At 35.1% G+C, this 22,581-nt stretch overlaps 4 protein-coding genes across 6 annotated transcripts; 1 reads left to right on the forward strand and 3 right to left on the reverse strand.

Moving 5' to 3' along the window:
• Positions 1 to 1,363: 1,363 nt before the first annotated feature.
• On the reverse strand, positions 1,364 to 3,211 carry LOC145589058 (uncharacterized). The gene has a single exon (XM_081645628.1). It carries the CDS (start codon positions 3,209 to 3,211, stop codon positions 1,364 to 1,366), a length of 1,848 nt encoding a protein of 615 aa, XP_081501754.1.
• A 2,174-nt stretch (positions 3,212 to 5,385) lies between these two features.
• Positions 5,386 to 7,089, forward strand: LOC145589059 (F-box protein At5g51380-like). The gene has a single exon (XM_081645629.1). The coding sequence runs from the start codon at positions 5,386 to 5,388 to the stop codon at positions 7,087 to 7,089; it is 1,704 nt and encodes a 567-aa protein (XP_081501755.1).
• An 800-nt stretch (positions 7,090 to 7,889) lies between these two features.
• LOC145589060 (F-box/LRR-repeat protein 14-like) lies at positions 7,890 to 9,638 on the reverse strand. Its single transcript, XM_081645631.1, has one exon. It carries the CDS (start codon positions 9,612 to 9,614, stop codon positions 7,890 to 7,892), a length of 1,725 nt encoding a protein of 574 aa, XP_081501757.1. The 5' UTR covers positions 9,615 to 9,638.
• A 2,467-nt stretch (positions 9,639 to 12,105) lies between these two features.
• LOC145589778 (protein TOPLESS-like) lies at positions 12,106 to 20,710 on the reverse strand. Of its 3 annotated transcripts, none has more exons than XM_081646466.1 (27): positions 20,588 to 20,710; positions 19,856 to 19,997; positions 19,505 to 19,684; positions 19,298 to 19,411; positions 19,055 to 19,213; positions 18,421 to 18,598; positions 18,209 to 18,332; positions 17,979 to 18,088; positions 17,696 to 17,861; positions 17,500 to 17,609; positions 17,291 to 17,360; positions 17,104 to 17,177; positions 16,907 to 17,002; positions 16,716 to 16,811; positions 16,485 to 16,612; positions 16,133 to 16,367; positions 15,871 to 16,032; positions 15,686 to 15,790; positions 15,359 to 15,505; positions 14,473 to 14,583; positions 14,205 to 14,384; positions 13,965 to 14,093; positions 13,791 to 13,886; positions 13,442 to 13,630; positions 13,164 to 13,330; positions 12,471 to 12,738; positions 12,106 to 12,308 (listed from the first exon to the last, which is right to left on the reverse strand). In XM_081646466.1, the coding sequence occupies exons 2-26, from the start codon at positions 19,933 to 19,935 to the stop codon at positions 12,525 to 12,527; spliced, it is 3,420 nt and encodes a 1,139-aa protein (XP_081502592.1). In that variant the 5' UTR covers positions 19,936 to 19,997; positions 20,588 to 20,710; the 3' UTR covers positions 12,106 to 12,308; positions 12,471 to 12,524. The 3 variants fall into 3 exon arrangements, with proteins under 3 accessions (XP_081502592.1, XP_081502590.1, XP_081502591.1); XM_081646464.1 differs by having other exon boundaries at positions 20,490 to 20,706; XM_081646465.1 differs by having other exon boundaries at positions 20,478 to 20,706.
• Positions 20,711 to 22,581: the final 1,871 nt, after the last annotated feature.

The following is a 22,581-nucleotide window of genomic DNA, read 5'->3' on the forward strand; positions in this document are numbered from 1 at the left end:
CTCAAGCTGTGGGAACGCGTCTGCTACTCTGACAAAATCAGCATCTCCATCTCCACCAGTAAACTTGAGTACTTTCAGACTCTTCATGCTTGAACTCAGCTCCTCTAACCAAACTTCTGGATGACTTCGACAATCTGACAAAGCAACCAACTCTTCCAAGTCCAACCCAGACCGTGCTATAGCAAGAATAGCTTCATTCATGTCTCCTCTGAAGTTACAGACCTGTAACTTCTTAAGGTTCGAGAATCTTTTCAGTAGCCTACAGAGGACTGTGATTGGTGTATAACCTGATAACTTTAAGCTAACTCGTAAGAAATCGGAGATTGAAAGAAATCTCTTGCAGACTAAAGTGATTGATTCTTGGTCACTTTCATGTTTGAGACGATTAAAGATTATCTCCCAGCATTCGTCAGGCAATTCTTTGCTTGCTTCCTCTTCCATTTCCATATGCTCTAATGAGTACAATCAGATTATTAGCAGCATGAGAAAATGCATTGCTTTTGACTTGCTTTCCTTTACAATATATAACAATGTGATCTTTTCAAGTTTTGACTAGTCTTCTTTACAAAACAAGGTTATGAATGCAAGCCATTGCTTTTTTTTTTTCTTTGTTATATCTATTTTTCATTGTTATATCTATATAATATGCTTTGACATAGTTTCGAAACGTGATTGATCACCTAAATCTTGATATAAATATTCCCTAAACAAATTTACTTTGTCCTTCTAAAGTTGAATTTCCTTAATATATAGATTTGATCAGCTATGAGATAGGATTTGTTCAAAGATGATTAACGATGTCATTATTGAGGCTTACATAATTTATCTCAATATAGAAAGAATAAATGGAAATTCTCAATGGCAAACTCCTATTTTTCTGAAAGTCAGAAATGGTGACATAAATGCTACATGCTACCATATTAGATATTATTGAAAAAACAATATTGTTGAGGTTGTTTATACAATACTGGAAACCTAAACTCTAAGTTCGCTTGACTGTATATATAGTTGTTGTCTTAGCGTTTAGAGTATGTTACTCACTGATCCTCCTCGGCGATGAGTATTTCTGCTCCTGAGTGCTGAGATTGTTTCTATTTCTGACTATGGTGCACTATTACATATTGGAAGTTCCCATCTAGTTACTTTTTTTAGTAAGTTACATTTTTAACTTAGAAATCAACAGGTTTATCCACAACTTCAAACCAAGGCGAGGTAACACAGCAGAATAAAAGAAAGAATAAATGGAGTATTATCAATATATCATATAGATTATGATCATGAAAGGGGAAAATTAAACATTCAGACACGGTTAATGGCAATAAAAATCGACTAGTGTACTTATAATTAAAAATACAATTTCAAACTATGGCAGATTACATGAAAACTCATCTTCATAATTAAAAAGGTAGTTTGGATCCTTGAGGACAAGACAACCTTGCTGCAGGAAGAGTTTCTGGTTTTCGTCGTCTGGATAATCACGAGATGATGACACCAGTTTTCTCAAGGATGGTCTATTTGTCACTATCCATGGTATTATATTGAATTTCACTTTTTCACAGCAACTTATGCTCAAGTATCTTAGTCGTTTACACAATTTCACCACTTCCTTTACCCCTTCTTCTGTCACTTTATCGCAATCCTCCAGATCCAGGTGAATCAACCTGGGGCAGATACTCCCCAACTTGGTAAGCAATTTATCGTTTATCCCTGAAAATGTTGCAATCAACTTCTCTAACGCTGACACCTCCAACTCCATGTCATTTCCGGTTAAATCATCCTTGATACGATGGGATCCTGTTAAATCAAGTTTCACAAGCTTCCTGTTGCATTGTAGGACATCGGGAACATTCAGTTTATCATGGCTTAGAAATAAGCAATGACTTAGATTGAGCTTCTCCACTTCAGGACACATGTTAAGAAGCCTTTTCAGAACTGTAGGGCTAAAGTCATGATGAGATGATAGGTCCAAGTACTTTATTGCACGATTTTTCTTCATTAGGCCATCATAATTGTATTCTTCTTTTCCCAGGCTTGAACCAGTCATCGAAAAATGGCATAGAAGAGGGCATTTTTGTGTGATTATAACAAAAGCTGAATCAGATAGCTTGGAACAATTAAAGAGCGTGATTGATGTCAAGTTTTGGAGAAAAGACGACAAGTACTCTATGTGCTCATTTGTGAGGAATTCTAATTCCCTGAACCCCCCCAACTCTAAAGATTTCAGAGTTTGAGAAGTGTGCAGTAGGAGCCTTGAGATCCCCGTAAATGTATAACCTTCACAATCTGTTAGATCCAAGTCGGTAAGATGAATTCGTGCTTCTGTTATGGAAACAAGAAATTCATCTGATATGTCTACATTTTGGAGCTTTAGAGATTGTAAGTTTGTTGGAAAATGATTAGTAGAGCCTTTAACTCCAAATGAATCAATCTTAAAATATTTACATATGTATAACATGTTCAAATGATGGCTGTTGTTAACAAGGAATGAAATTCCTTCTTCTGTCACAGAATTACAATCATTTATTTCAATTTGCTCGAGTAATGGACAGTTTTTTGACAGAGAAACAAGGGACTTATCTGAAATATGTGTTTTGTTCAAAAGGTCTATCTTGCGTAATCTCTTGAGCTTGGATGACATATAATCCATCCCTTCATCGGTCACAGCAATATTACTTTCTCCTTCATGCTCGATATACAGTTCTTCGAGCTTAGGAAATGAGTCTGCTACTCTGATAAGATCAGCATCTCCCCGTCCACCATTAAACTTGAGTACTTTCATATTGTTCATGTTTGAACCCAGCTCCTCTAACCAAACTGCTCGTTGCTTGAATGATTCCAGATCGAGATTCATTATGTCTGAACCCAGCTCCTTTAACCAAATTACTCGTTGAATGTGAATATCAGACAAAGCCAACAGCTCTTCCAAGTCCAACCTGGATCGTGCAATCGCAACAACTGCTTTATTCATGTCTCCTCTGAAGTTACAGAACTGTATCTTCTTAAGGTTTGAAAATCGTTGCAGCAGCCTAGGAAGGATTGAGATTGGTGTATAATCTGAGAGCTTTATGCTAACTCGTAAGGAATTGGTGATTGACAGGAATCTCTTGCAGACTAAAGTGATTGCTTCTTTGTCACTTTTATACTGGAGACGATCAAAGATCATCTCCCAGCAATCGTCGAGCAATTCTTTTCTTTCTTCTTCTTGTTCCATTTCTATCTGCCCAAATGAGATCAGATCAGATTATTTGCAACACTGAGAATGTATTGCTTTAAATAACAATGCAATTCGATCATTGACTGGTTTTCTTTCCAAAACAACGTGACATGATCTTTTCAAGCTAAGTTTTGACTTGGTTGCCTTTACATAACAATGTCATTTGATCATTTCAAGTTTGGACTGATTTTCTTTACAAAACAACATGAACTGATCTTTTCGAGTTTTGACTTAATTTCCTTTACATAATAATGTGATTTGATCTTTACAAGTTTTAACTGTTTTTTTTACAAAACAACTTGTTCTGATCTTTCGAGTTTTGACTTGGTTTCCTTTACACAACAATGTGATCTGAACTTTTCAAGTTTTTACACTGGTTTTATTTACAGACAAGGTTATCAAGTCAGTGTATTGCAAAAATCTGTAAATTATTCAATACTTGATTAATTTATTCCAGAAACCCAGCAAATTCAAAATCTGAACACATACAAATTGAATTATCTATCAATCAAATTAACTTTGAGTTGATTACATTGCTCGATTAGTAAGAAAATTTCGACCTAACTTTTATAATTTCTGGATTCATACATCAGATAATATTGAATAGAAGCAATTGAGAATTAGAATAAAAATTGAGTAATGAATTTCATAACAACAGATTGAAATTCGCCGGAGATTAAAGAATGGATGGTGACGCAGAGGTGCCTGAGTAGCTCAGCGGGCGATGGCACCACCGAGAGCCACCGTTACAGGTTATTTTAACTAGAGCAAAAAGGTGGGAGTTTTTTTTCATGAATGAATGAATTGGTTTTGACTTTTAAGCATTAAAAAAAGGAAATTAAAATGTCTCTTTAAAAGCCTGTTCACTCCAGCTTAATTTCAGTTCAATTCAATTCAGCTCCTAATTTTCTTTTCTCATAAAATATTCATTTCAGTTCAGTTGAATTCCCATCAATTCAATTCAGTTCAACTTCAATCAGTTCAGTGTATATAAACAGCCCTAAGTCCATTAGGAATCGTGGTGGAAAGCATCTCATGTCCAACCTTTCCGGGTTTAAAAGTGTTATTTGAACGCTAAATTTAAGGCTATAATATACAGAGAACGAAATTGGACATTATAAACATTTCGAGACTTTGTGTTGAAAACTCAAATTATGATAAGGGTAGAGGATGAATCATGAGGTCATGCAATGTTATTTGGAACTAACATGATCACTAATCGATTGGTAGTTTGGCACAGGGTGATATTTAAGTTGCTCAAAAGAAGCATTTATAATTTTATATAACAGACTAAATTGAGAGATAAAGTGATGGTTTCTAGTTTTTAAACACCAAAATCGCCTCTTGGGGTCTCATGGGATTTATGGGAAAATCCTCATTTTTTCCTTTTCAAGCATTGACATAGTTTCAAATACACTGTAGATTGATCACCTAAATCTGGTTACAAAAAAAAAAAAAAAAAAAAAAAAAAAATCCTTATGAAATTTAGTTCACTAAATTATTGTTCGGCAAATTAAAATACGTGACATATATAATTGGCTGATAGCACATCATATCACTAATAAATAAAATCGGTCTCTGAAATGGGTATTCAAGGCAAAGCTCGGAGGCACTTATTAGTTCGTATATAAATTCGATCTGCTGTGAGATAGCATTAATTCGTTTAAAGACGTGCATAGTGTTAAGTTTATTTATTTATTTTTCTATATTGGGACATACTAATAAGTAGGTCTCAATAATGACACCATTAATAAATAATAGTGCTTGTATTTGAATGAATCTATAATAAAGCAGGTCTATTTGTATATGAACGAATACTATTAGCCTATCACGTTGTGTGTAGTTGAACAAAAATCAAGTAAATTAAACTTCAGGACTGAGCAACTTTTTTAAGGGGATTTTTGTTCAGATTTAGGTGATCAATCACTAATAGAAACTATGTCAAAACATAATATATATGTTAAAACATAAATGCACTGCCTTGATAATAACCTTGTTTTGTACATAATTATAAAACCAGTCAAATTTGAAAAGATAACATTATTTATTTTTTATTTTATTTTGTGCACAAATAGATCACATTGTTATGTTAAGGAAACCAAAGTCAAAAGCAATATCTTTTCTCATGTTGCTAATAATCTGATCCAATTCCATCTATTAGTGCGGACAAAATGGAAGAAGAAGAAGAAAGCAAAGAGTTGCTTGATGAATGCTGGGGGATGATCTTTGATTGTCTCCGTCATAAAAGTGACCAAGAATCAATCACTTTAGTCTGCAAGAGATTCCTGTCAATCGCCAATTCCTTACGAGTTAGCATAAAGTTCTCAGATTATACACCAATCTCAACCATCTCTAGGCTACTGCAGCGATTTTCCAACCTTAACAAGATACAGTTCTGTAACTTTAGAGGAGACCTGAATGAAGCTGTTACTTTGATTGCACGGTCAGGTTTGGACTTGGAAGAGTTGATTGCTTTGTCACACGATCAATATAAACGAGCAGTTTGGTATGAGGAGCTGAGTTCAAACATGAAGAATCTGAAAGTACTCAAATATTCAGGTGGACGTGGAGATGTTGATCTTGCCAGAATAGCAGACTCGTTTCCTAATCTTGAAGAACTTTATATCGATCATGAAGAAGTCACTGATGAAGGGGTGGATTACATGTCATCCAAGCTCAACAGATTACGCAAGATAGACCTTTCTAACAGAGCATTTATAACAGATAAGTCCCTTGTTTCTCTGTCAAAAAACTGTCCATTACTCGAGCATATTAAAATTTATCAGTGTAATAAAGTGACAGTAGAAGGGATTTCATTCCTTGTTAACAATAGCCATCATTTGAAATTATTTTACATACTTAACGATCTTAAGATTGATACATTTGGAGTTAATGGCTCTTCTAATTTCCTGGCCAACTTACGATCTCTAAGGCTCCAAGATGTTGACATATCGGATGAGTTTCTCTTTTCTATAGCAAAAGCACGAATTTCTTTTACCGACTTGGCTGTAATAGATTGCAAAAGCTACACGTTTACTGGGATCTCAAGGCTACTGCTGCAAACTTCTCAATCTTTGAAGTCTTTAGACTTGGGAGTAAAATTCCTCACAAATGAGCATATAGAGTACTTGTCCTGTTTTCTCCAAAACCTGACATCAATTAAGCTCTTTAATTGTAAAAATCTATCTGATTCAGCTTTTGTTATGATCACACAAAGATGCCCTCGTCTGTGCCATTTTGCGATGACTGGTTCAAGCCTCGGAACAGAAGAATACAATTATGATGGCCTAATGAAGAACCGTGCAATAAAGTACTTGGACCTAGCATTTCATCATGACTTTAGCCTTACAGTTCTGAAAAGGCTTCTTAACATATTTCCCGAAGTGGAGAAGCTCGACTTAAGTCATTGTGAATTCATACGCCATGATATACTGAATGTTCCTGATATACTAGAGTGCAACAAGAAGCTTGTGGAACTGAATTTAAGAGGATGCCTTGGTATCAAGTATTTAACTGCAAAAGACATGGAGTTGTCAGTGTTAGAGAAGCTGATTTTGAAGTTTTCAGATTTAAATGATGATATGCTTATAAAGTTCGGGAGGATGTGTCCCAGATTGTTACACCTGGATCTGGAGTTTTGCCTTCATGTGACAGAAGAAGGGGTAAAGGAAGTGGTGAAATCGTGTAAACAACTGAGATACTTGACCATAAGTTCCTGTTGGAATTTGGATATCAATATAATAGCATGGATAGTGAGAAACAGACCATCCTTGAGAAAACTGGTGTCATCATCTCACAAATACCCAGATGACGAAAACCAGAAACTCTTCCTGCAGCAAGGCTGTCTTGTCCTCAAGGATCCAAAGCGTATCTGAATGTTTTATATCCGCTGCCATGATCAAATTCTGTATGACATTTTTATTTTATTTTTGACGAGATGTATGATATATTGATAATACTCCATTTCTTTTATTTTGTTATGTTACCTACTTACCTCGCCTTGGTTTGAAGGTTGAGGATAAACCTGTTGATTTTTAAGTTACAAATGTAATTAACTCCTCTCGACATGGAGCTTCCAATTGGTATCAAACTGACATTAAAACGAATCTAACACGATCTCAAATGACTGTTATTTCTTATAGATTAGTAGTAATGTGATTATAAGTTGCTGCTTTTCCTCTGTTTTTAGCCCTTGGCCTAAGTTGTTAGAAGTTCAATGCTACTTGCTACCATATTAGATATTGAAAAAACAATGTTCATCAGTTGGTTAATACTTTGGAAGCCTTAACTTTAGGTTGTTTATAGACATATAGTTGTTGTCTTAACGTTTAGAGTATGTTCTTTCTTATCCTCCTCGGTCATGAGTATTTCTACTCCTGAATCCCGAGACTCATTCTGTTTCTGAATCCATCCGGTGCATGATTAATTACTGATTGAAATTTCCTTGTCTAGTTACTTTCTTGAGGAAATTACATTTCACACTTAAAAATTCAACAGTTTTATCCTCTACTTCAAACCAAGGTGAGGTAATAGCTGTAACACAGCAGAATAAAAGAAAGGGAGCATCATACAGATTTTGATCATGAAAGCAGAAAAGAAATATTCAGATTCAGTAAATTGTGATAACAATCTACTAGTGTACTTATTACAATATAAAAAAATTTCAGACTATAACTTATAATGCATAGTGGTCAACATATGAGTCATATGAGTATTCTAAACCCTTAAGGACAAGACAGCCTCTCTGCAAGAAGAGTTTCTGGTATTCGTCGTTTGGGTACTTATGAGATGGTGAGACCAGTTTTCTCAAGGATGGACTGTTAATAACTATCCATGTTATTATGCTGCAATCCACATTTTTACAAGAACTAATGCTCAAGTATCTCAGTCGTTTACACGATTTCACCACTTCCTTAACCCCTTCATCTGTCACTCTCCTGCAGCCCTCAAGATCCAGGTGAATCAATCTAGGGCTGATCATCCCTAACTTTGTAAGAAAATCATCGCCTATCCATGAATTCTTAGCTATCAACTCTTCTAACATTGAGGATTCCATGCTTTTTCTGGAATATTTCAGATGATGTGATCTACTTAAATCCAATTTCACAAGGCGCCTGTTGCACTCTAGAATATCATAAACATTCAGACAATCAGATTGTAGGAAAGAACAATCGCGTAGCTTTAGCTTCTCCACTCCAGGACAGATGGTAAGAAGCCTTTTCAGAACTGAATGGCTTAAGTTTTGATGTGATGACAGGTTCAAGTGCTTTATTGCAGAGTTTTTCTTCTCTAGGCCATCAAATTTGTAATTTTCTCTTCTGATGTTTGAATTGGTCATTTTAAAATGGTATAGATGAGGGCATGTTTGTGTGATCATAACAAAAGCGGAATCAGATAGATTGGAACAATCAATGAGCTTAATTGATGTCAAGTTTTGGAGAAAAGGGGACAAGTACTCTATATGCTCATTTGTGAGGAATTCAACTTCCCCCAACTTTAAAGATTTCAGAGATTGAGAAGTGTACTGTAGGAACCTTAAAAACCCGGTAAATGTGTAGTTTTTGCAATATGAGAGAGCCAAGTCAGTAAGTGGAATTCGCGCTTCAACTAAAGAAATCAGAAACTCATCCGATATGTCTACCCATTGGAGCCTTAGAGAACGTAAGTTGGTTAGAAGATTAGTACAGCCTTTGGCTCCGAATGATCCAATCTTAATATATGCAAATAAGTGTAAGGAGTTTAAATGATGGCTATTGTTTATAAGGAATGAAATACCACTTTCTGTCACAGAATAACAATAACGAAGTTTAATCTGCTCTAGTAATGCACAATTTTTTGACAGCGAAACAAGGGACTTATCTGATATATATGGTTTAGGCTGTTTCTCCGAAATATCTATCTTGCGTAATCTCTTGAGCTTGGATGACAGATAATCTATCCCTTCACCAGTCACAACAATGGTACGATAATCACCTGTACTACGACAGTCCCCAATCTGCAGCTCCTCAAGCTCAGGGAACGAGTCTGCTACTCTGACAAGATCAGCATCTCCCTGTATACTAGCAAACCTCAGTACTTTCAGATTCTGCATCTTTGAACCTAGCTCCTCCAACCAAACTGCTGGTTGTCTTCGATCATGTGACACATCCAACAACTCTTCTAGGTCCAACCCTGACCTTGCAATCGCAACAACGGCTTCATTCAGGTCTCCTGAAAAGTTACAGAACCGTATCTTCTTAAGGTTTGAGAATCGTTGCAGCAGCCTAGAGATGGTTGAGATTGGTGTACAATTTGAGAACTTTATACTAACTCTTACAGAATTGGTAATTGACAGGAACCTCTTGCAAACTAATGTGATTGATTCTCGGTCACTTTCATGCTCAAGACGATCAAAGATCATCTCCCAGCATTCGTCGAGCAATTCTTTGCTTTCTTCTTCTTCCATTTCCATCTGCTCTAACGGAGTCAAATCAGATTATTAGCAACATCAAAAAATGCATTGCTTTTGACTTGGTTTCATTTTTTTTTTTTTTTCCTTATGTATATACTGTATATACTATGCTTTGACATGGTTTCGATTACGTGATAGGTCACCTAAATCTGGATACAAAAAAATCCCTTAACAAGTTACTCAGTCTTCTGAAGATTCATTAATATATAGAGTTGATCAACTATGAGATATGATTTGTTCAAAGATGATTTAACGGTGTCATCATTAAGACCTACTTAGTTTATCCCGATATAGAAAAAATAAAATAAATAAATTAGCTTAACACTATGCTTTCAATAGTAATAAGTGACCTATAATGTTCATTTGTTCACGTGTACACTCATACAAGTGTAGTAGACAAAAGGCAAAAATCAGTTTTCTAACGTACTCTTTCAGATTTCATCTGACTATATTTTTTCTTTTAGATTAGTGTCAAATTGTTTCCGTTCCATGTGCTCTATATCTGTGAGGTCCTATATATAGTAATGTGTGATTTCAGTTGCTGCTTTTCCTCTAAAACTTCAATGCTACTTGCTAGCTGCTACCATATTAGATTTTGTTACTGAAAGCCTTAACTTTACGTTGGCATGACTATATATATAGTAGTTGTCTTAATTTTTAGAGTATGTTACTCACTGATCCTCCTCAGGCGATGAGTATTTCTGTACCTGAGTGCCGAGACTGGTTCTGTTTAGACTCAATCCGGTGCACTATAAATTACCGGAAGTTCCATGTCTAAGCTAGCTACTTTCTTGAGTAAATTACATTCTAATTTAAAAAAAAAAAAAAACAACAGGTTTATCCTCTACTTCAAACCAAGGTGAGGTAACAGTCGTAACACAGCAGAATAAAAGTAATGAAGTATCATACAGATCTTGATTATGAAAGCAGAAAATAAACATTCAGAAGCAGTAAAATGTTGGAGAATCGTGTTGCAGTAGCCTAGAGATGGTTGAGATTGGTATATAATCTGAGTACTTCTATGCTAACTCGTAGAGAATTGGTAATCGACAGGACTCTCTTGCAGACTAAAGTGAGTTATTCTCGGTCGCTTTCATGCTCGAGACAATCAAAGATCATCTCCCAGCATTCATCAAGCAGTTATTTGCAACATGAAAATGTATTGCTTTTGTGATCTTTTGAGTGGTTTTTCTTACGAAATAATCTTATCAAGCCAAGAGCTTTTTTCTTTGTAATATACTACAATTTGACAGTGTGACATACGCGGGTTGATCACAAAAAAATTACTCCGTCTTCTAAAGTTCAATTCACCTAATTTTTGCTCAACAAAAACACATTAGACATGAGTCACATGACGTGATAGGTTGGTAGAATTCGTAAAAAAAAAAAAAAAAAAATATTTAAAAAAAAATAAAAAAGCAATCGGTTATGAGACATATTTGTTTAAAGACATGTATTACTCCGTATTAATAGTTTCGATAATTTATTAATCTTAGACAAATAAAAAACTACAATTAGTTGTATTTTCTTAGATTCTCTACTGCGTTTCTTGTGTTTCTTGTCAAATAAAATTAATGACAAGTTCACAAAAGGAAGCAAAACATGTTATTTTACAAACAGATTATTATTGTATTCCCAAATGACGTTAATGTCCAATCAAGTATATTTCGTAAAAGGCAATAATGTGACTTACTTATTGTCATTGATAGTGTCCTTTGGGAGTTGGATTAATTGAATACCAACGTTTGAAACTTTAGGCAAAGAAGAGTGCAGTTGGCTAAAAGTCGACGCAACATCGATTCAACTTAAAAATATTGGATCAGGTGAGTAGAAGTTACGGTTCCCAAATTATGTATAAAATAAACGGAACATGTCTATGCATAATGTGGGATAGTCTCAAAAAATAATTATTTAATCTAAACGGGTCATGTTCGGTTTTGTTTCATGTAGTGTTGACTTCGTGTCCTTCTCTCAATAACTATATGTTAATGTCATGCTGATTCCAATTGTGTTGCAACACCATGTTGGTTCCTATATTGAGGATGAATCAAGGGCGGGCACACAACTACACAAGGGCACTAAGATCTTAAATCGAGCTCAGGGGGAAAGTTGCATTAAGACCAAACTCAAGAGGACGACTCCAGTTAACCCTCTCCAGTCCCCCCCACCCCCAAATATTCGCCCATCTCAAATTTTATGAGAGAATAATAAAACGTCACCATGTACAAATAAGGAAATTAAAACCCTATTTCTAGTCGCTCCAAGGTGAATATGGATAATGGATTCATAAAATTCGCATATCAACTAAAATGGAAGTATATTTGGTTTATTGTTTTAGGTTCAAGGAATAAATATATCGAAGAATTAGCATCTGCCTGTTAAATTGGTTAAACCAGAGAACTTATCAAACACACCACAATACAGTAGAAACTAAAACAAATCAAGAAAGAGAATAAATTTTTGATTCTTCAAAAGATATTTCATCATTAACACAAAAGAGAACACCTGAGAATAGGTACTCCTACTGTATATACCATATGTTGCTCTGACCCAAACATGTTTAATCTCTAAACGAACTTGAGTAAATACATATACCTTAACTGCACAATCGAACTTGAGTAAATACATAGCCAGAGCCTAAACCTGCATACAGTTGAAACAACAAAAGGATCAAGATCATCTTCTTTGACAGCAAAAATAGACTGATAGTCTGAGAGATGATTCATATTCACTCTCACCCCAGAAATAGGAAATAATGTGTCAATCTAATCAACAAACATGGAAGCTCGAGAGTAATGACCATACCTAGATAGAAAATAAGCCAGCAAACAACTAACTCCTGCTCTGCAACTTCATGCATCATCTTTGTTGTTGATCAGAACCCGATGGTCCTACTGAAGGTGTAGTTGGCCCACTGCCTGCTGATCCATTTTCCATTGGAGGGGGTACACCCCATTTTCCTTCAGATTCAAGTGGCTCGAATACATGAACACCACCATCCGAAAGTCCTACCGCAAACTGATTTGCTTCTTGCGGATGTGCAGCGATGACAAGCGGATGGACATTAGAGCTACTGCAATACAATAATTACAGAATAATTAGATGTATAACAGCAATTTACTAAATCATATAAGAGCATCTCAAGAAACTTGATGTCGCCATTAAAGCACTCAATAGCAAAATCTTAATTTTGAAATCTATTTTGATGACCACCTTCTCACAATCTCACATGCCTCCCAACCCCCAATCTTCCCCTTATTGGTGTTGAAAAAGGCATGTAAAAGTATATCAACCAAATAAGAAAGTTCCATAACTCATCATTGTACACACTACTACCAAATAGGTGCATGGAGGCTAATTTTCTTCACCAGCACTAATTTCAAAATCAACAATACAGATTCTTAAATTCTTTCATAGAATGAAAAGTTGCTTGTTATCATCTCTCAGCAAAGAAATGCTATTCCAACTGTCAACACTGCTAAACAAGTAAATATGTACCTGACATTGGCTGGAAGATATGCAGAAGGATTAATTCGACATCTTAGTCTGAGATTTGCAGCACTGAACACACAAACAGTTGCATCCAAGAAGCTGGCGTATACCAGTTGACTATCACAAGAAAATGTTGCATGGGAGATTGGAGCAGAAGATTCACGTGGAACCCACTGAAAAACAGATAATAAATTTAAAAAAAAAAAAAAAAGAAAAAAACATTAGTGCAAAGCATCTTAAGTAAAGACTTGAAGCCATCGTTTCATGCTTGGAAGATGACACACCTGCTTAACACATTCTAATTGTTTTGTTTCAAAAATTGCCAGCTGAGTTTCATGCACAACAAGGAAATGTATTTGGTCTTGATGAAATTGGACACGAGTATCTGATGGTGCCGTCGGTGCTCTTCCTGCAGGAAGCTGCAGAAACTTTGACCTTTGCTTTTCCCAGTTATCTGAGCCCCATACACATATCTAGACATCACAATAAAATCAAAAGATAGTGATGAGCAAAGAGGCAGTACAAATTCATAGATGGTTCCAATCACCCTAACCGTCCCATACAAAAAGCATATACAAAGATAATCCATGTACTAGTAATTCAGGAGGATAGAAACTATTTAGTATTACATACCTGAGCATCGGCACCAGATGAGACCAGAACATTTAACGAATGCGAGAAGGCCAAACCAGTTATTCTTTTTGAGTGACCTTTCAGCTTGCTTTTAACCTGCACCAAATAAGGAGATCGTCAGTGTCAATTTTGAACTAAGTTATCTGCAAATATTACCATAAAATTGCAAGATACCTCATCTACTCTAACGTTATATATCTGAATAGTAGAATCATCCATGCCAATAGCAATTATATTGTTATCTTGAGGATGGAAAGCAAGAAATGTTGCTGCTGGTGGTGGAGGCATAAAGACCGTCATTGTCTGCACTCAAATGAAAATTAGAAAGAAAAAAAAATACATTGATAAAAGCGCAAAATAAAACAAAAGATATTCAATAACAAGCAGGAACGTAGACTATGTGCCATTGGTTACCTTAAAAGTCATCATGTTGAAAAGGGAAATCTTCCCTCCGGATGCAGACATTACATACGAATCATTCTTGGACAAAGCAAAGCAAGGAACAGCCTCTTCAGGACTTGCATCAGAGATATCATTTGTCATCAAAATACCACTAGAGGGTTGCCAGAGCTGAGGTGGAACATTAGCTGATGCCTAAACAGACATATTAAGGTTACATATAGGAAATTTTCATGCAACCAAAAAAAGAAAGTTACATAGGTGGTGTATATTACAAGCATACCTTCCCACTTGCATTACGTTCATTCCTCTGCCATTTCCAAAGCAAATGAATTGCATTTGAAGCTAATGCCAAGATAGCATTACCTGAGTTTGTATAGATCAGTCTAGAAATCTGCATCACCATGCAATAAATAAAAAATAACTCAGTGAACGTAGCTCATTGTATACCCTTTTTTGAAAGAACATAAAAACGAATTAATACTGTCAGAAGTTCATAGCATAAGCAGCAACAATGTTGTTCTGAGTTTCGCATCCTCCAAATTACATCCAAATATCTATAAAGCTACAAGTTGAGCAGACATGCTATATACAACATTCACAGTTTTCACACCCTATTTGTACTGTTGTAGAGATATATGCAAGACCTAGAGATAAAAAGGCAGGGATCTCAAAGCTTTTAAATCTTGAAGAGTATCCCTGCCGTCCAGACTTTAAATAATCTTCAAGTCATAAAGAGTCCAGGAAAACTTTCACAGGTCTCGACATCAGCGATCCAGAAGCAGACTAAGTAGTCCAATGCACTTATGCAGGTTCACCTCCAAACTTAGGCCACGTACAACTTCACATTCAAAGAGATCTATTTTAATACATATAATGTCTTAAAGCTGATGAACTAGCTTGAAATAAGCAAATAATGATTACTCATGGGAAGCAGAAACACTCTATTGCCTTCCATCTTTGAATTATAGCAACTGAGGACTCTAACACATCAACCAAAAGCCTCCTAAAGGATTATAGTAAGCTGATTAACAGCTTAAAAACTAGTGAAAGAGCAACAAGAATTTCCAGATAGCAAAGAGATCTGCTACAAGGCTTATTCAAGTAGATAGGGAGCATATCTCAGAGATCTTGTCTAATCTCTATAAAATAAATGTTAATAAGTGTACCTTAGCTGCTCTCATGTGTTCAGGGAGTCGCAATGAACGACACTGAGCTGGTTCACTGATTTCACAAAGCTTCCAGATCTTTGATTTGTCATTAGTTTCCTCAAGAATTCGCGATTTTACATCTCCCATGCTTCTAGCATCTCCATTCTGTACAGAGCAATTGTAGCTTTGTAAACAGACAATAAAGTGCTCAAGCACTGAACTAACCTCCACAAACCAATAATTAAAAAGTGCAAAGGGGGAAAAAAAAGATTCGCTACAAAGCTATGGTAAGCGTATCTATACTCAAAGCAAATTAAATGTAGCTCAAACACATTAGAAACATACCATTCCACCCATGGAAATCATAGGGGCACTTCTGTCGGGGAGCCCAGAACTAGTAGCAGCTGCAGCTGCTGCAGCGGCAGCAGCAGAAATGGGATTAATTGAAGGCTGCAAGAGAAGTCAAATATTAGCTATGAGGTTCCCCAACAGTAGTTACATGCAACAGAAAATAAATCTCTAACTGTAACCTTTGTCAAAGATTCAGATGCTCTGGAGGAATCATATGAAAGATTTTCATATGTCCGTAAAAGCCGGAGGCCATCAGAATTAGCCACAATTTTTATTCCATTTTCACTTGCAGAGATTGCTAAAAGTGTACCATCTTTGTTGAAGCGGATACGTGGACTTGCCTTCAAAAAAAAAAAACATTGATAGTAACATTAGTAAGTTAGCAAGGGACATGCAATAAATCACATAATCTAATCTTCACAACTGCAACAGACAACTTACTGGAAGTCCTCCATCAGCATCAATGGAAGTCAACAGCTGCACATTGTCCATATCCCAGAACTTAATAGAAAAATCATCACCGGCAGCCAAATATCGATTCTTAGTCGTATCAAACTGAACAACACCTAGCGATCTTTTCCGAAACCCTTGATAGGTTCGCTTCACAGCACCTTCACTCTCATTCCATTCAACAATATGTGACTCACCATCTTTACTGGTACCACATGAAAAAAGCCTGCAGTGACCAACAAAAAATAATATGAAATCAAATAAAAACAAGAAAAAGGGCAGAATTATGTTAAGCAGATACAAATCAAACAGAAACAATACTACAACATTCTAGTGGATCTACCTGGTCCCGTCTTGACTATAAGCCATGGTTGTGCACCAGCGGCCTGGAGCATCATAATCGACGCGAGAGCCCAGATTGTCATACAACCAAGCTTTAATCTTTCCATCGACAGCAGTTGAAAAAATAAACTGCTCCATAAACATGCAAAATCAAGGCACCTTAACATCACAAAATCATACAAGCAAAAAAAATAATCATATATATAACACCGAAGATTATTATGGTAGCAACCTGTATGTTTTCTTTATAATGTGGGCACACCGAGTAAACAGGAGCCTCATGGCCTTCAAATGTATATTGCTTTGAACCGGTAGCAGCATCCCACACCTACATATAATAATAAAATAAGGACAAGTATGGATTAAATATTCATAAATGTGGCTAAAAAAGGCAAGCAAGGATATAGAAGATGAAAAACGAACTTTAATGGTCTTGTCATCCCCACACGTGATAACACAGAGTTGTTTATTCGGAGTAGAAAAGGCAATATCGTTCACTCCTCCAACATGAGCATCAATCTGCATTCAAAACATGTTTAGCACATCAAAATTTGAACAGCGAAAAAAAAAAAAAATCATAGCCATCATCTTTCACTCGGGATTCTGGCTGTTCTATATACCTCTAAATGTTGTCGTACATCTTCATTACCATGATATGAATATATTTGTACAATGTGCCTTGAGTATGCAACCCCTATCACACAAATAAATACAAGAAAAAGATAAATATATCAACCAAAGGATATACTTCATACAATTTAGCAACACATAACTCATAATAGAAACTATAAATTCTCTAAAGCTCACCAAACAAGGATCCATCAGGGCTCCAAATCACACGGTTAACAGAAACGGCAGGATCTTTGACTAGAGCTGACTAAAAAGCAAGGAAAAAAAGAGAAATTATACAAGAATTAAAAGCAAGGTGACAGCAGTTAATAAGTCAACCACTCAACCATAGAGATTATTTATAGAGCAGGGGATTATACATGTAATGCAAATCAGAAAATGAATACCTGCAGAGGCATTGAGCACGTACTAAGCTCCCAAACTTTAAAGTTTCTTAAGACCAGCCTTTCACGGGAGCCAACTTCCCATAACGCTATGTCTCCGACATTTGTGCCAACTGAAACAAAAGAGTGGCAAAAGTCAGTCATCCAGAACAAATCATCAAAAAAATCCATAATGTGAAAGAAATGGACAGAGACTAACCCAGAAGTAGTGTCAGTTGAACAGGATGAAAATCCATACTCATAGGAGAAGACCCCTGATTCAAAGTCCTAACAACACTTTTGGGCAAATCATCAGGTGCATTGAATGGCTGAGTATGACCATGGCCAGGAAATGACACTGGCAGTACATTCACAGGAAGATTAACCTGCACCAAAGAAAGCAAATTTGATTTTTAAGAAAAACGCATATTCTGACAAATTTAATTTCCTAAGTCAAATTACAGAAGAAACAATGAATACATATTATAATATAGTTTAAAGACCTCATCAGATATTCCTATCGGTCTTGTTCTCTTGGCAACATGATCAGAGTCTCCAGATGGATAATCCATGGAAGAATTTGTAGGAGGAGTCCTTGGATGCTTCAATGCAGCTAGGAGGACATCAATAAATATAACATTCATAAGGATTAACAAATTATCAAATGCCAGTAAAAGGGTACCGGAATTTTCCACCAAATTCAACAAAACATTAAGGGTATCTACAACAATACCAGGCATTGACGGAGCACCAAGCCCAATAGGTCCACCAGATACAGCGGGATGAGTTACAGTAGAAGGATTGGACATCCATCCAGCAAGAGGGGCTGGCACTTGAGCAGGTGTTGGCTGAAAAGGCTGTAGGCGTATGCAGAAATATTGTCATGATCATGGATCAGTCCAAGAAAAACCATATAGAACAAATCATCAAAACCACTATACCCACCCCATGTGCACCCAAAGGTGGAAAGCCTCCTGCTTTTGGCAAAGAGCCTAATAGAGGATTATTAGCCGGCGATGGAGCACGAGCACCATTTGGTTGTCCACAAGAGTGATCCACAAACAGCGTCTTGATATCTGGATTCGGCCTAGGGTTTTTACACAGTTGATGCTGCCAATTCAAGCTGCAATTGAAAGTCAATTAAACAAGAGTTTAATTGTTGATGCTGATAGTATAGGTCATCCAAGTGAGGACAGACTAATGGAGTGAAGCAATAGAAGCATAAACTACATTTAAGCCAAGTAAAAGTATGCTGCTCAATGACAAATATATTCTTCAGCAGCCACATAAAGCTTTGTTACAATTTCTTGATGTCAACCATCTGTTTTTCGAAAACAATCATGCTTTAAATTTGCAGTCTCTCCACTGCAATTACATTTGTAAATGGTGATTAATTGCTACATTGTCATTCTCAAGATGACATGATACAAAAATCACTATAGCTACGAATGCTACATGACCAATTTTAACAGTTGTACTTTACGACAACGACAAAGCAACATGGCAGAGCCTAAAATTCATCATAAATACTCAAATCCAGCAAATCACAGAACAAAATCTATCTGCATTAATGTTGTACCTCTGATTGATCAGGGTTCGCAACCTAGAATTCTTAAGATTCGGAAATTGCAATTTGTCACGAAACAAGGGATTGGCTTCAATTAGCTTCTTGAGTTCAACCAACATTATTGCCCTTGCAGATTTTGTATCTCCATATTTAGACAACTGCTCATTCTCTCTGTGAACAAAACGCGATCAATTCAATGCCATAGTTCCAAAATCATATAACATATAGAAACTACTCACCACACAGTATTAATACCTGAAATTCTCCAATGTCAACAGTTGAGTAATTTCCTTAAACAACTCTTCATTAAATGAAGCAAAAACCTTCAAATCCTTGACAAGTATATCCACTGCCTTTGATCGATCATGCCTGCAACAAAACCCAATCGACCACATTTCACATAAACACCAGTAATATCACAATTGCAATCAACTAAACTTCAAATGTAACATAAAAACTCACTTGTCCAGTGCCTCTAAGTACTTTTGCTTTCGGATTTCGAAGAATATCTTCATTGAGTATCGGTTATCATCAACTTTCGTAAACCCCGAAAGATACCTCTCAACCTCATCCCAATTACCATTATGCACCTCATCCTCAAAATACTTCATATTAAAGAAAAACCCAGATTCCTGTTCAAGCCTAATTATATACATAGGCAAAAATCATAACCCATTTCAATTTAATCATCATAAACATAATTAACAATAAAGCAACCAAATTCATAGCAAAATCATCTCTGTAAATATGAAAAATGGTGTAAAAAAAAAATTTAAAAAAAAAAAAAAAAAAAAAAAAAAAAAAAACCCTTACTTGTGAACAGTTTCCTTAAACTTTTCTTCATCTAAAAACTGTAAAATCAGGAAAACAAGCTCTCTACTTAGAGATGACATCTTAAACTGCTCTTTCGTTTTTCCGCCCAGAAATTCCGTTATCTCCTCAAATTTCTCCAGATCTGTAAAACCCCAAATCAGAAAAATGGGTAAATTAAATTTTAAAAAATAAATAAAACCATCATAATATCTACCAGAAATAAACAATTATTACAGTAAACAAATAAAAAATAATCCCAAAAAAAATTAAGAAAATAAAAATTGCAAAAAAATAAATAACCAAGACGAACAGTTAGCAGATTAGATTTGGGATTTATTTATTTTTTACTTTACCTAAACGACATTTTTCAAAAATCGCCGACAACCCAGAAAAAAAGAGGAGAGAGAAAAATAAAAATTAGGGTTCTTAAAGATCACCAAATTAAAGCTGCTTTCATAGCTTAAACCCTATCAAAAATCAAAGATGCCAAAATCCCAAACTGGGTTTTTTTAGTTTTTTTTTTTTTTACTTTAATCAAAAACAAAATTACATAAAATAAAAAGTACTCCTTTAAAAAAAAATTAATTTTAAAAAAAAAAATTGAAACTTGAAGAACACAGACCTAAAATCTTACCAACAGCAGAAGAATAGATCCATACAAATCCCAAAAACAAAAATTAAAAATAAAAAAAGAAAAAATTGGTGAGAAATTCTCCTTCTATTACAACTTACTTTCTCTCTCTACTTACAACTTTCTCTCTCTAAAAATGGGGGTTTAGACTTCTAGAGAGAGAAAATGAAAAAAATAATGATGGATGAAGAGAGAGAAAATAAAAAGGATGGGGGATGGATGAGTTTGTTTTTGCAGGAAAATAATGTTTTTGTGGATTTTTATATGAGGAGACAGAAAGCTTTGATAAGATAAGTAAGTCTACTTATCTGATAAGTGCACCTTCTTCTACGAGTACTTATTATGTGATACGATAAGTGATTTTGGTTATAATTAAATGTGGAATATTTTTATTTATTTTAGGTGGGGCCCACTTGGTTTTTTTTTTAAAAAAAAAGGAAATAAAATTGATTGACGAGTTATAAAATTGACGAGATTATCAAAAAAAAAAAAAAAAATGACGAGTTTATCGGCGCGGAATCTTTAAGGTGATGAAAGAACAGGCTGTGTGGATTTTAATTTTTTGAGTAGTGCGGAGAAATGATTCTGTACAATCAACCACACTGTAAGTGGTACAGTAACAAGCAACTGCTCCAGTAGACTCGTACTTTGAAAATTTTTTTCTTTTAATTTAAATTTAGGTTAATTTTTAAATTACCACCCAAAAATGTAACCATTTTCGAACTAACTACCCGATTAATTTTTTATTTTAAATTATCACCCCTTAAATTAAATAAATGCTCATATTACCACCCATTTTAAAAATTCGGTGGATTTTCCGTCTGTAGGCCCCACCCAACACTTATTTTTGACCCTTTTGATTGATTTTTCCCCGATTTTTCTCTTTTAAAACGCTTTCTAAACTTTAATTCACATTTCTTTCACCAAATTCTACCAAATTTCAAAGAGAAAAATGTGAATTGAAGTTAGGAGAGCGTTTTTAAATAGAACAATCGGGAAAAAAATCAATCAAAAGTGTCAAAATAAGCGTTAGGTGGGGCCCACAGACGGAAAATCCACCGGATTTTTAAAATGGGTGGTAATCTGAGCATTAATTTAATTTAAGGGGTGGTAATTTAAAATAAAAAATTAAACGGGTGGTTAGTTCGAAAATGGTTATATTTTTGGGTGGTAATTTATAATTTTTCCTTAAATTTATTATTGTCAAAATTTAATGGATGTAGAATACTTACAGAGTACTCGTTTTGTTTTACTCCCACCGTTTACTGTTAGATATTGTTTTATGGACAATTTTTACGAGAATTAATAAACATAAATAAGTAGTATAAGTATATTAGAAAAATAAATTTATATTGAGTACACAAAAAGGTAGAGAGACAAAGTGATAAAGTATATGAAAAAACAAATATGCAAATTGAATGAAATTTTGGTAAAAAAATTATTATTATTATTAATGTTAGTTGAAAAATGTAAATGGGGTGAACATTTTGGGACTAAAATATAATCAAAAGAAATATTCAATAAAAAAAATTGGAGAGAGTATATTAATTGCAATATTTTGTTTAAAGATATATTATTTGCAATATTTTACTCTTAAGTATTACAGAGAACTCCGTATTTTGGTAATGATCTACTACTCCGTGTCATTTAATTTATCTCTCTCCTACTATTCTCATTTGCATAAAAATTTTAATTTTTTCTGTTTTTATCAATCTCACAAGCGCTTTACTTTTTGGTAATAAGTGGAGTGATGTAGGGCCTGTTCATATTTACTTAATTTCAGTTCGGTTCAGCTCCAATTAGTTCAGTTCAGTTCGGCTCTTAATTTCTCTCTCATAAAATATTCATTTCAGCTCAACTCAATTCAGTTTAATCCAGTTCAGTTCAGCTCCAAGCATTTCAGTTCAGTTCAGTTCAGCACAGTTCAGTAAATGTGAACAGGCTCGTACTCTGTATCAAATAGTATAGAACCTTTTTCTTAGAAACTGCGGAGTACTCCTTAATTTGGAACAAACGAGAAGAAAAAAATATACGAATTATATGAAAATTAATATATACTCCGTAATTGATTTTTAAAAAGGTGGATTGATATCCT

Source organism: Chenopodium album, chromosome 17 (assembly GCF_948465745.1).
Source record: "Chenopodium album chromosome 17, dcCheAlbu1.1, whole genome shotgun sequence".
In the NCBI taxonomy this organism is placed as follows: Eukaryota; Viridiplantae; Streptophyta; class Magnoliopsida; order Caryophyllales; family Amaranthaceae; genus Chenopodium; species Chenopodium album.

Coding starts and splice junctions, on each gene's coding strand:
- LOC145589058 (XM_081645628.1), bottom strand. CDS start 3,211: ATGGAACAAGAAGAAGAAAGAAAAGAATTGCTCGACGATTGCTGGGAG.
- LOC145589059 (XM_081645629.1), top strand. CDS start 5,386: ATGGAAGAAGAAGAAGAAAGCAAAGAGTTGCTTGATGAATGCTGGGGG.
- LOC145589060 (XM_081645631.1), bottom strand. CDS start 9,614: ATGATCTTTGATCGTCTTGAGCATGAAAGTGACCGAGAATCAATCACA.
- LOC145589778 (XM_081646466.1), bottom strand. CDS start 19,935: ATGTCATCTCTAAGTAGAGAGCTTGTTTTCCTGATTTTACAGTTTTTA. Junction 19,412..19,504: donor TACTTAGAGGCACTGGACAA/GTGAGTTTTTAT, acceptor GTTTTGTTGCAG/GCATGATCGATCAAAGGCAG. Junction 16,613..16,715: donor ATTATAAAGAAAACATACAG/GTTGCTACCATA, acceptor TTTATGGAGCAG/TTTATTTTTTCAACTGCTGT.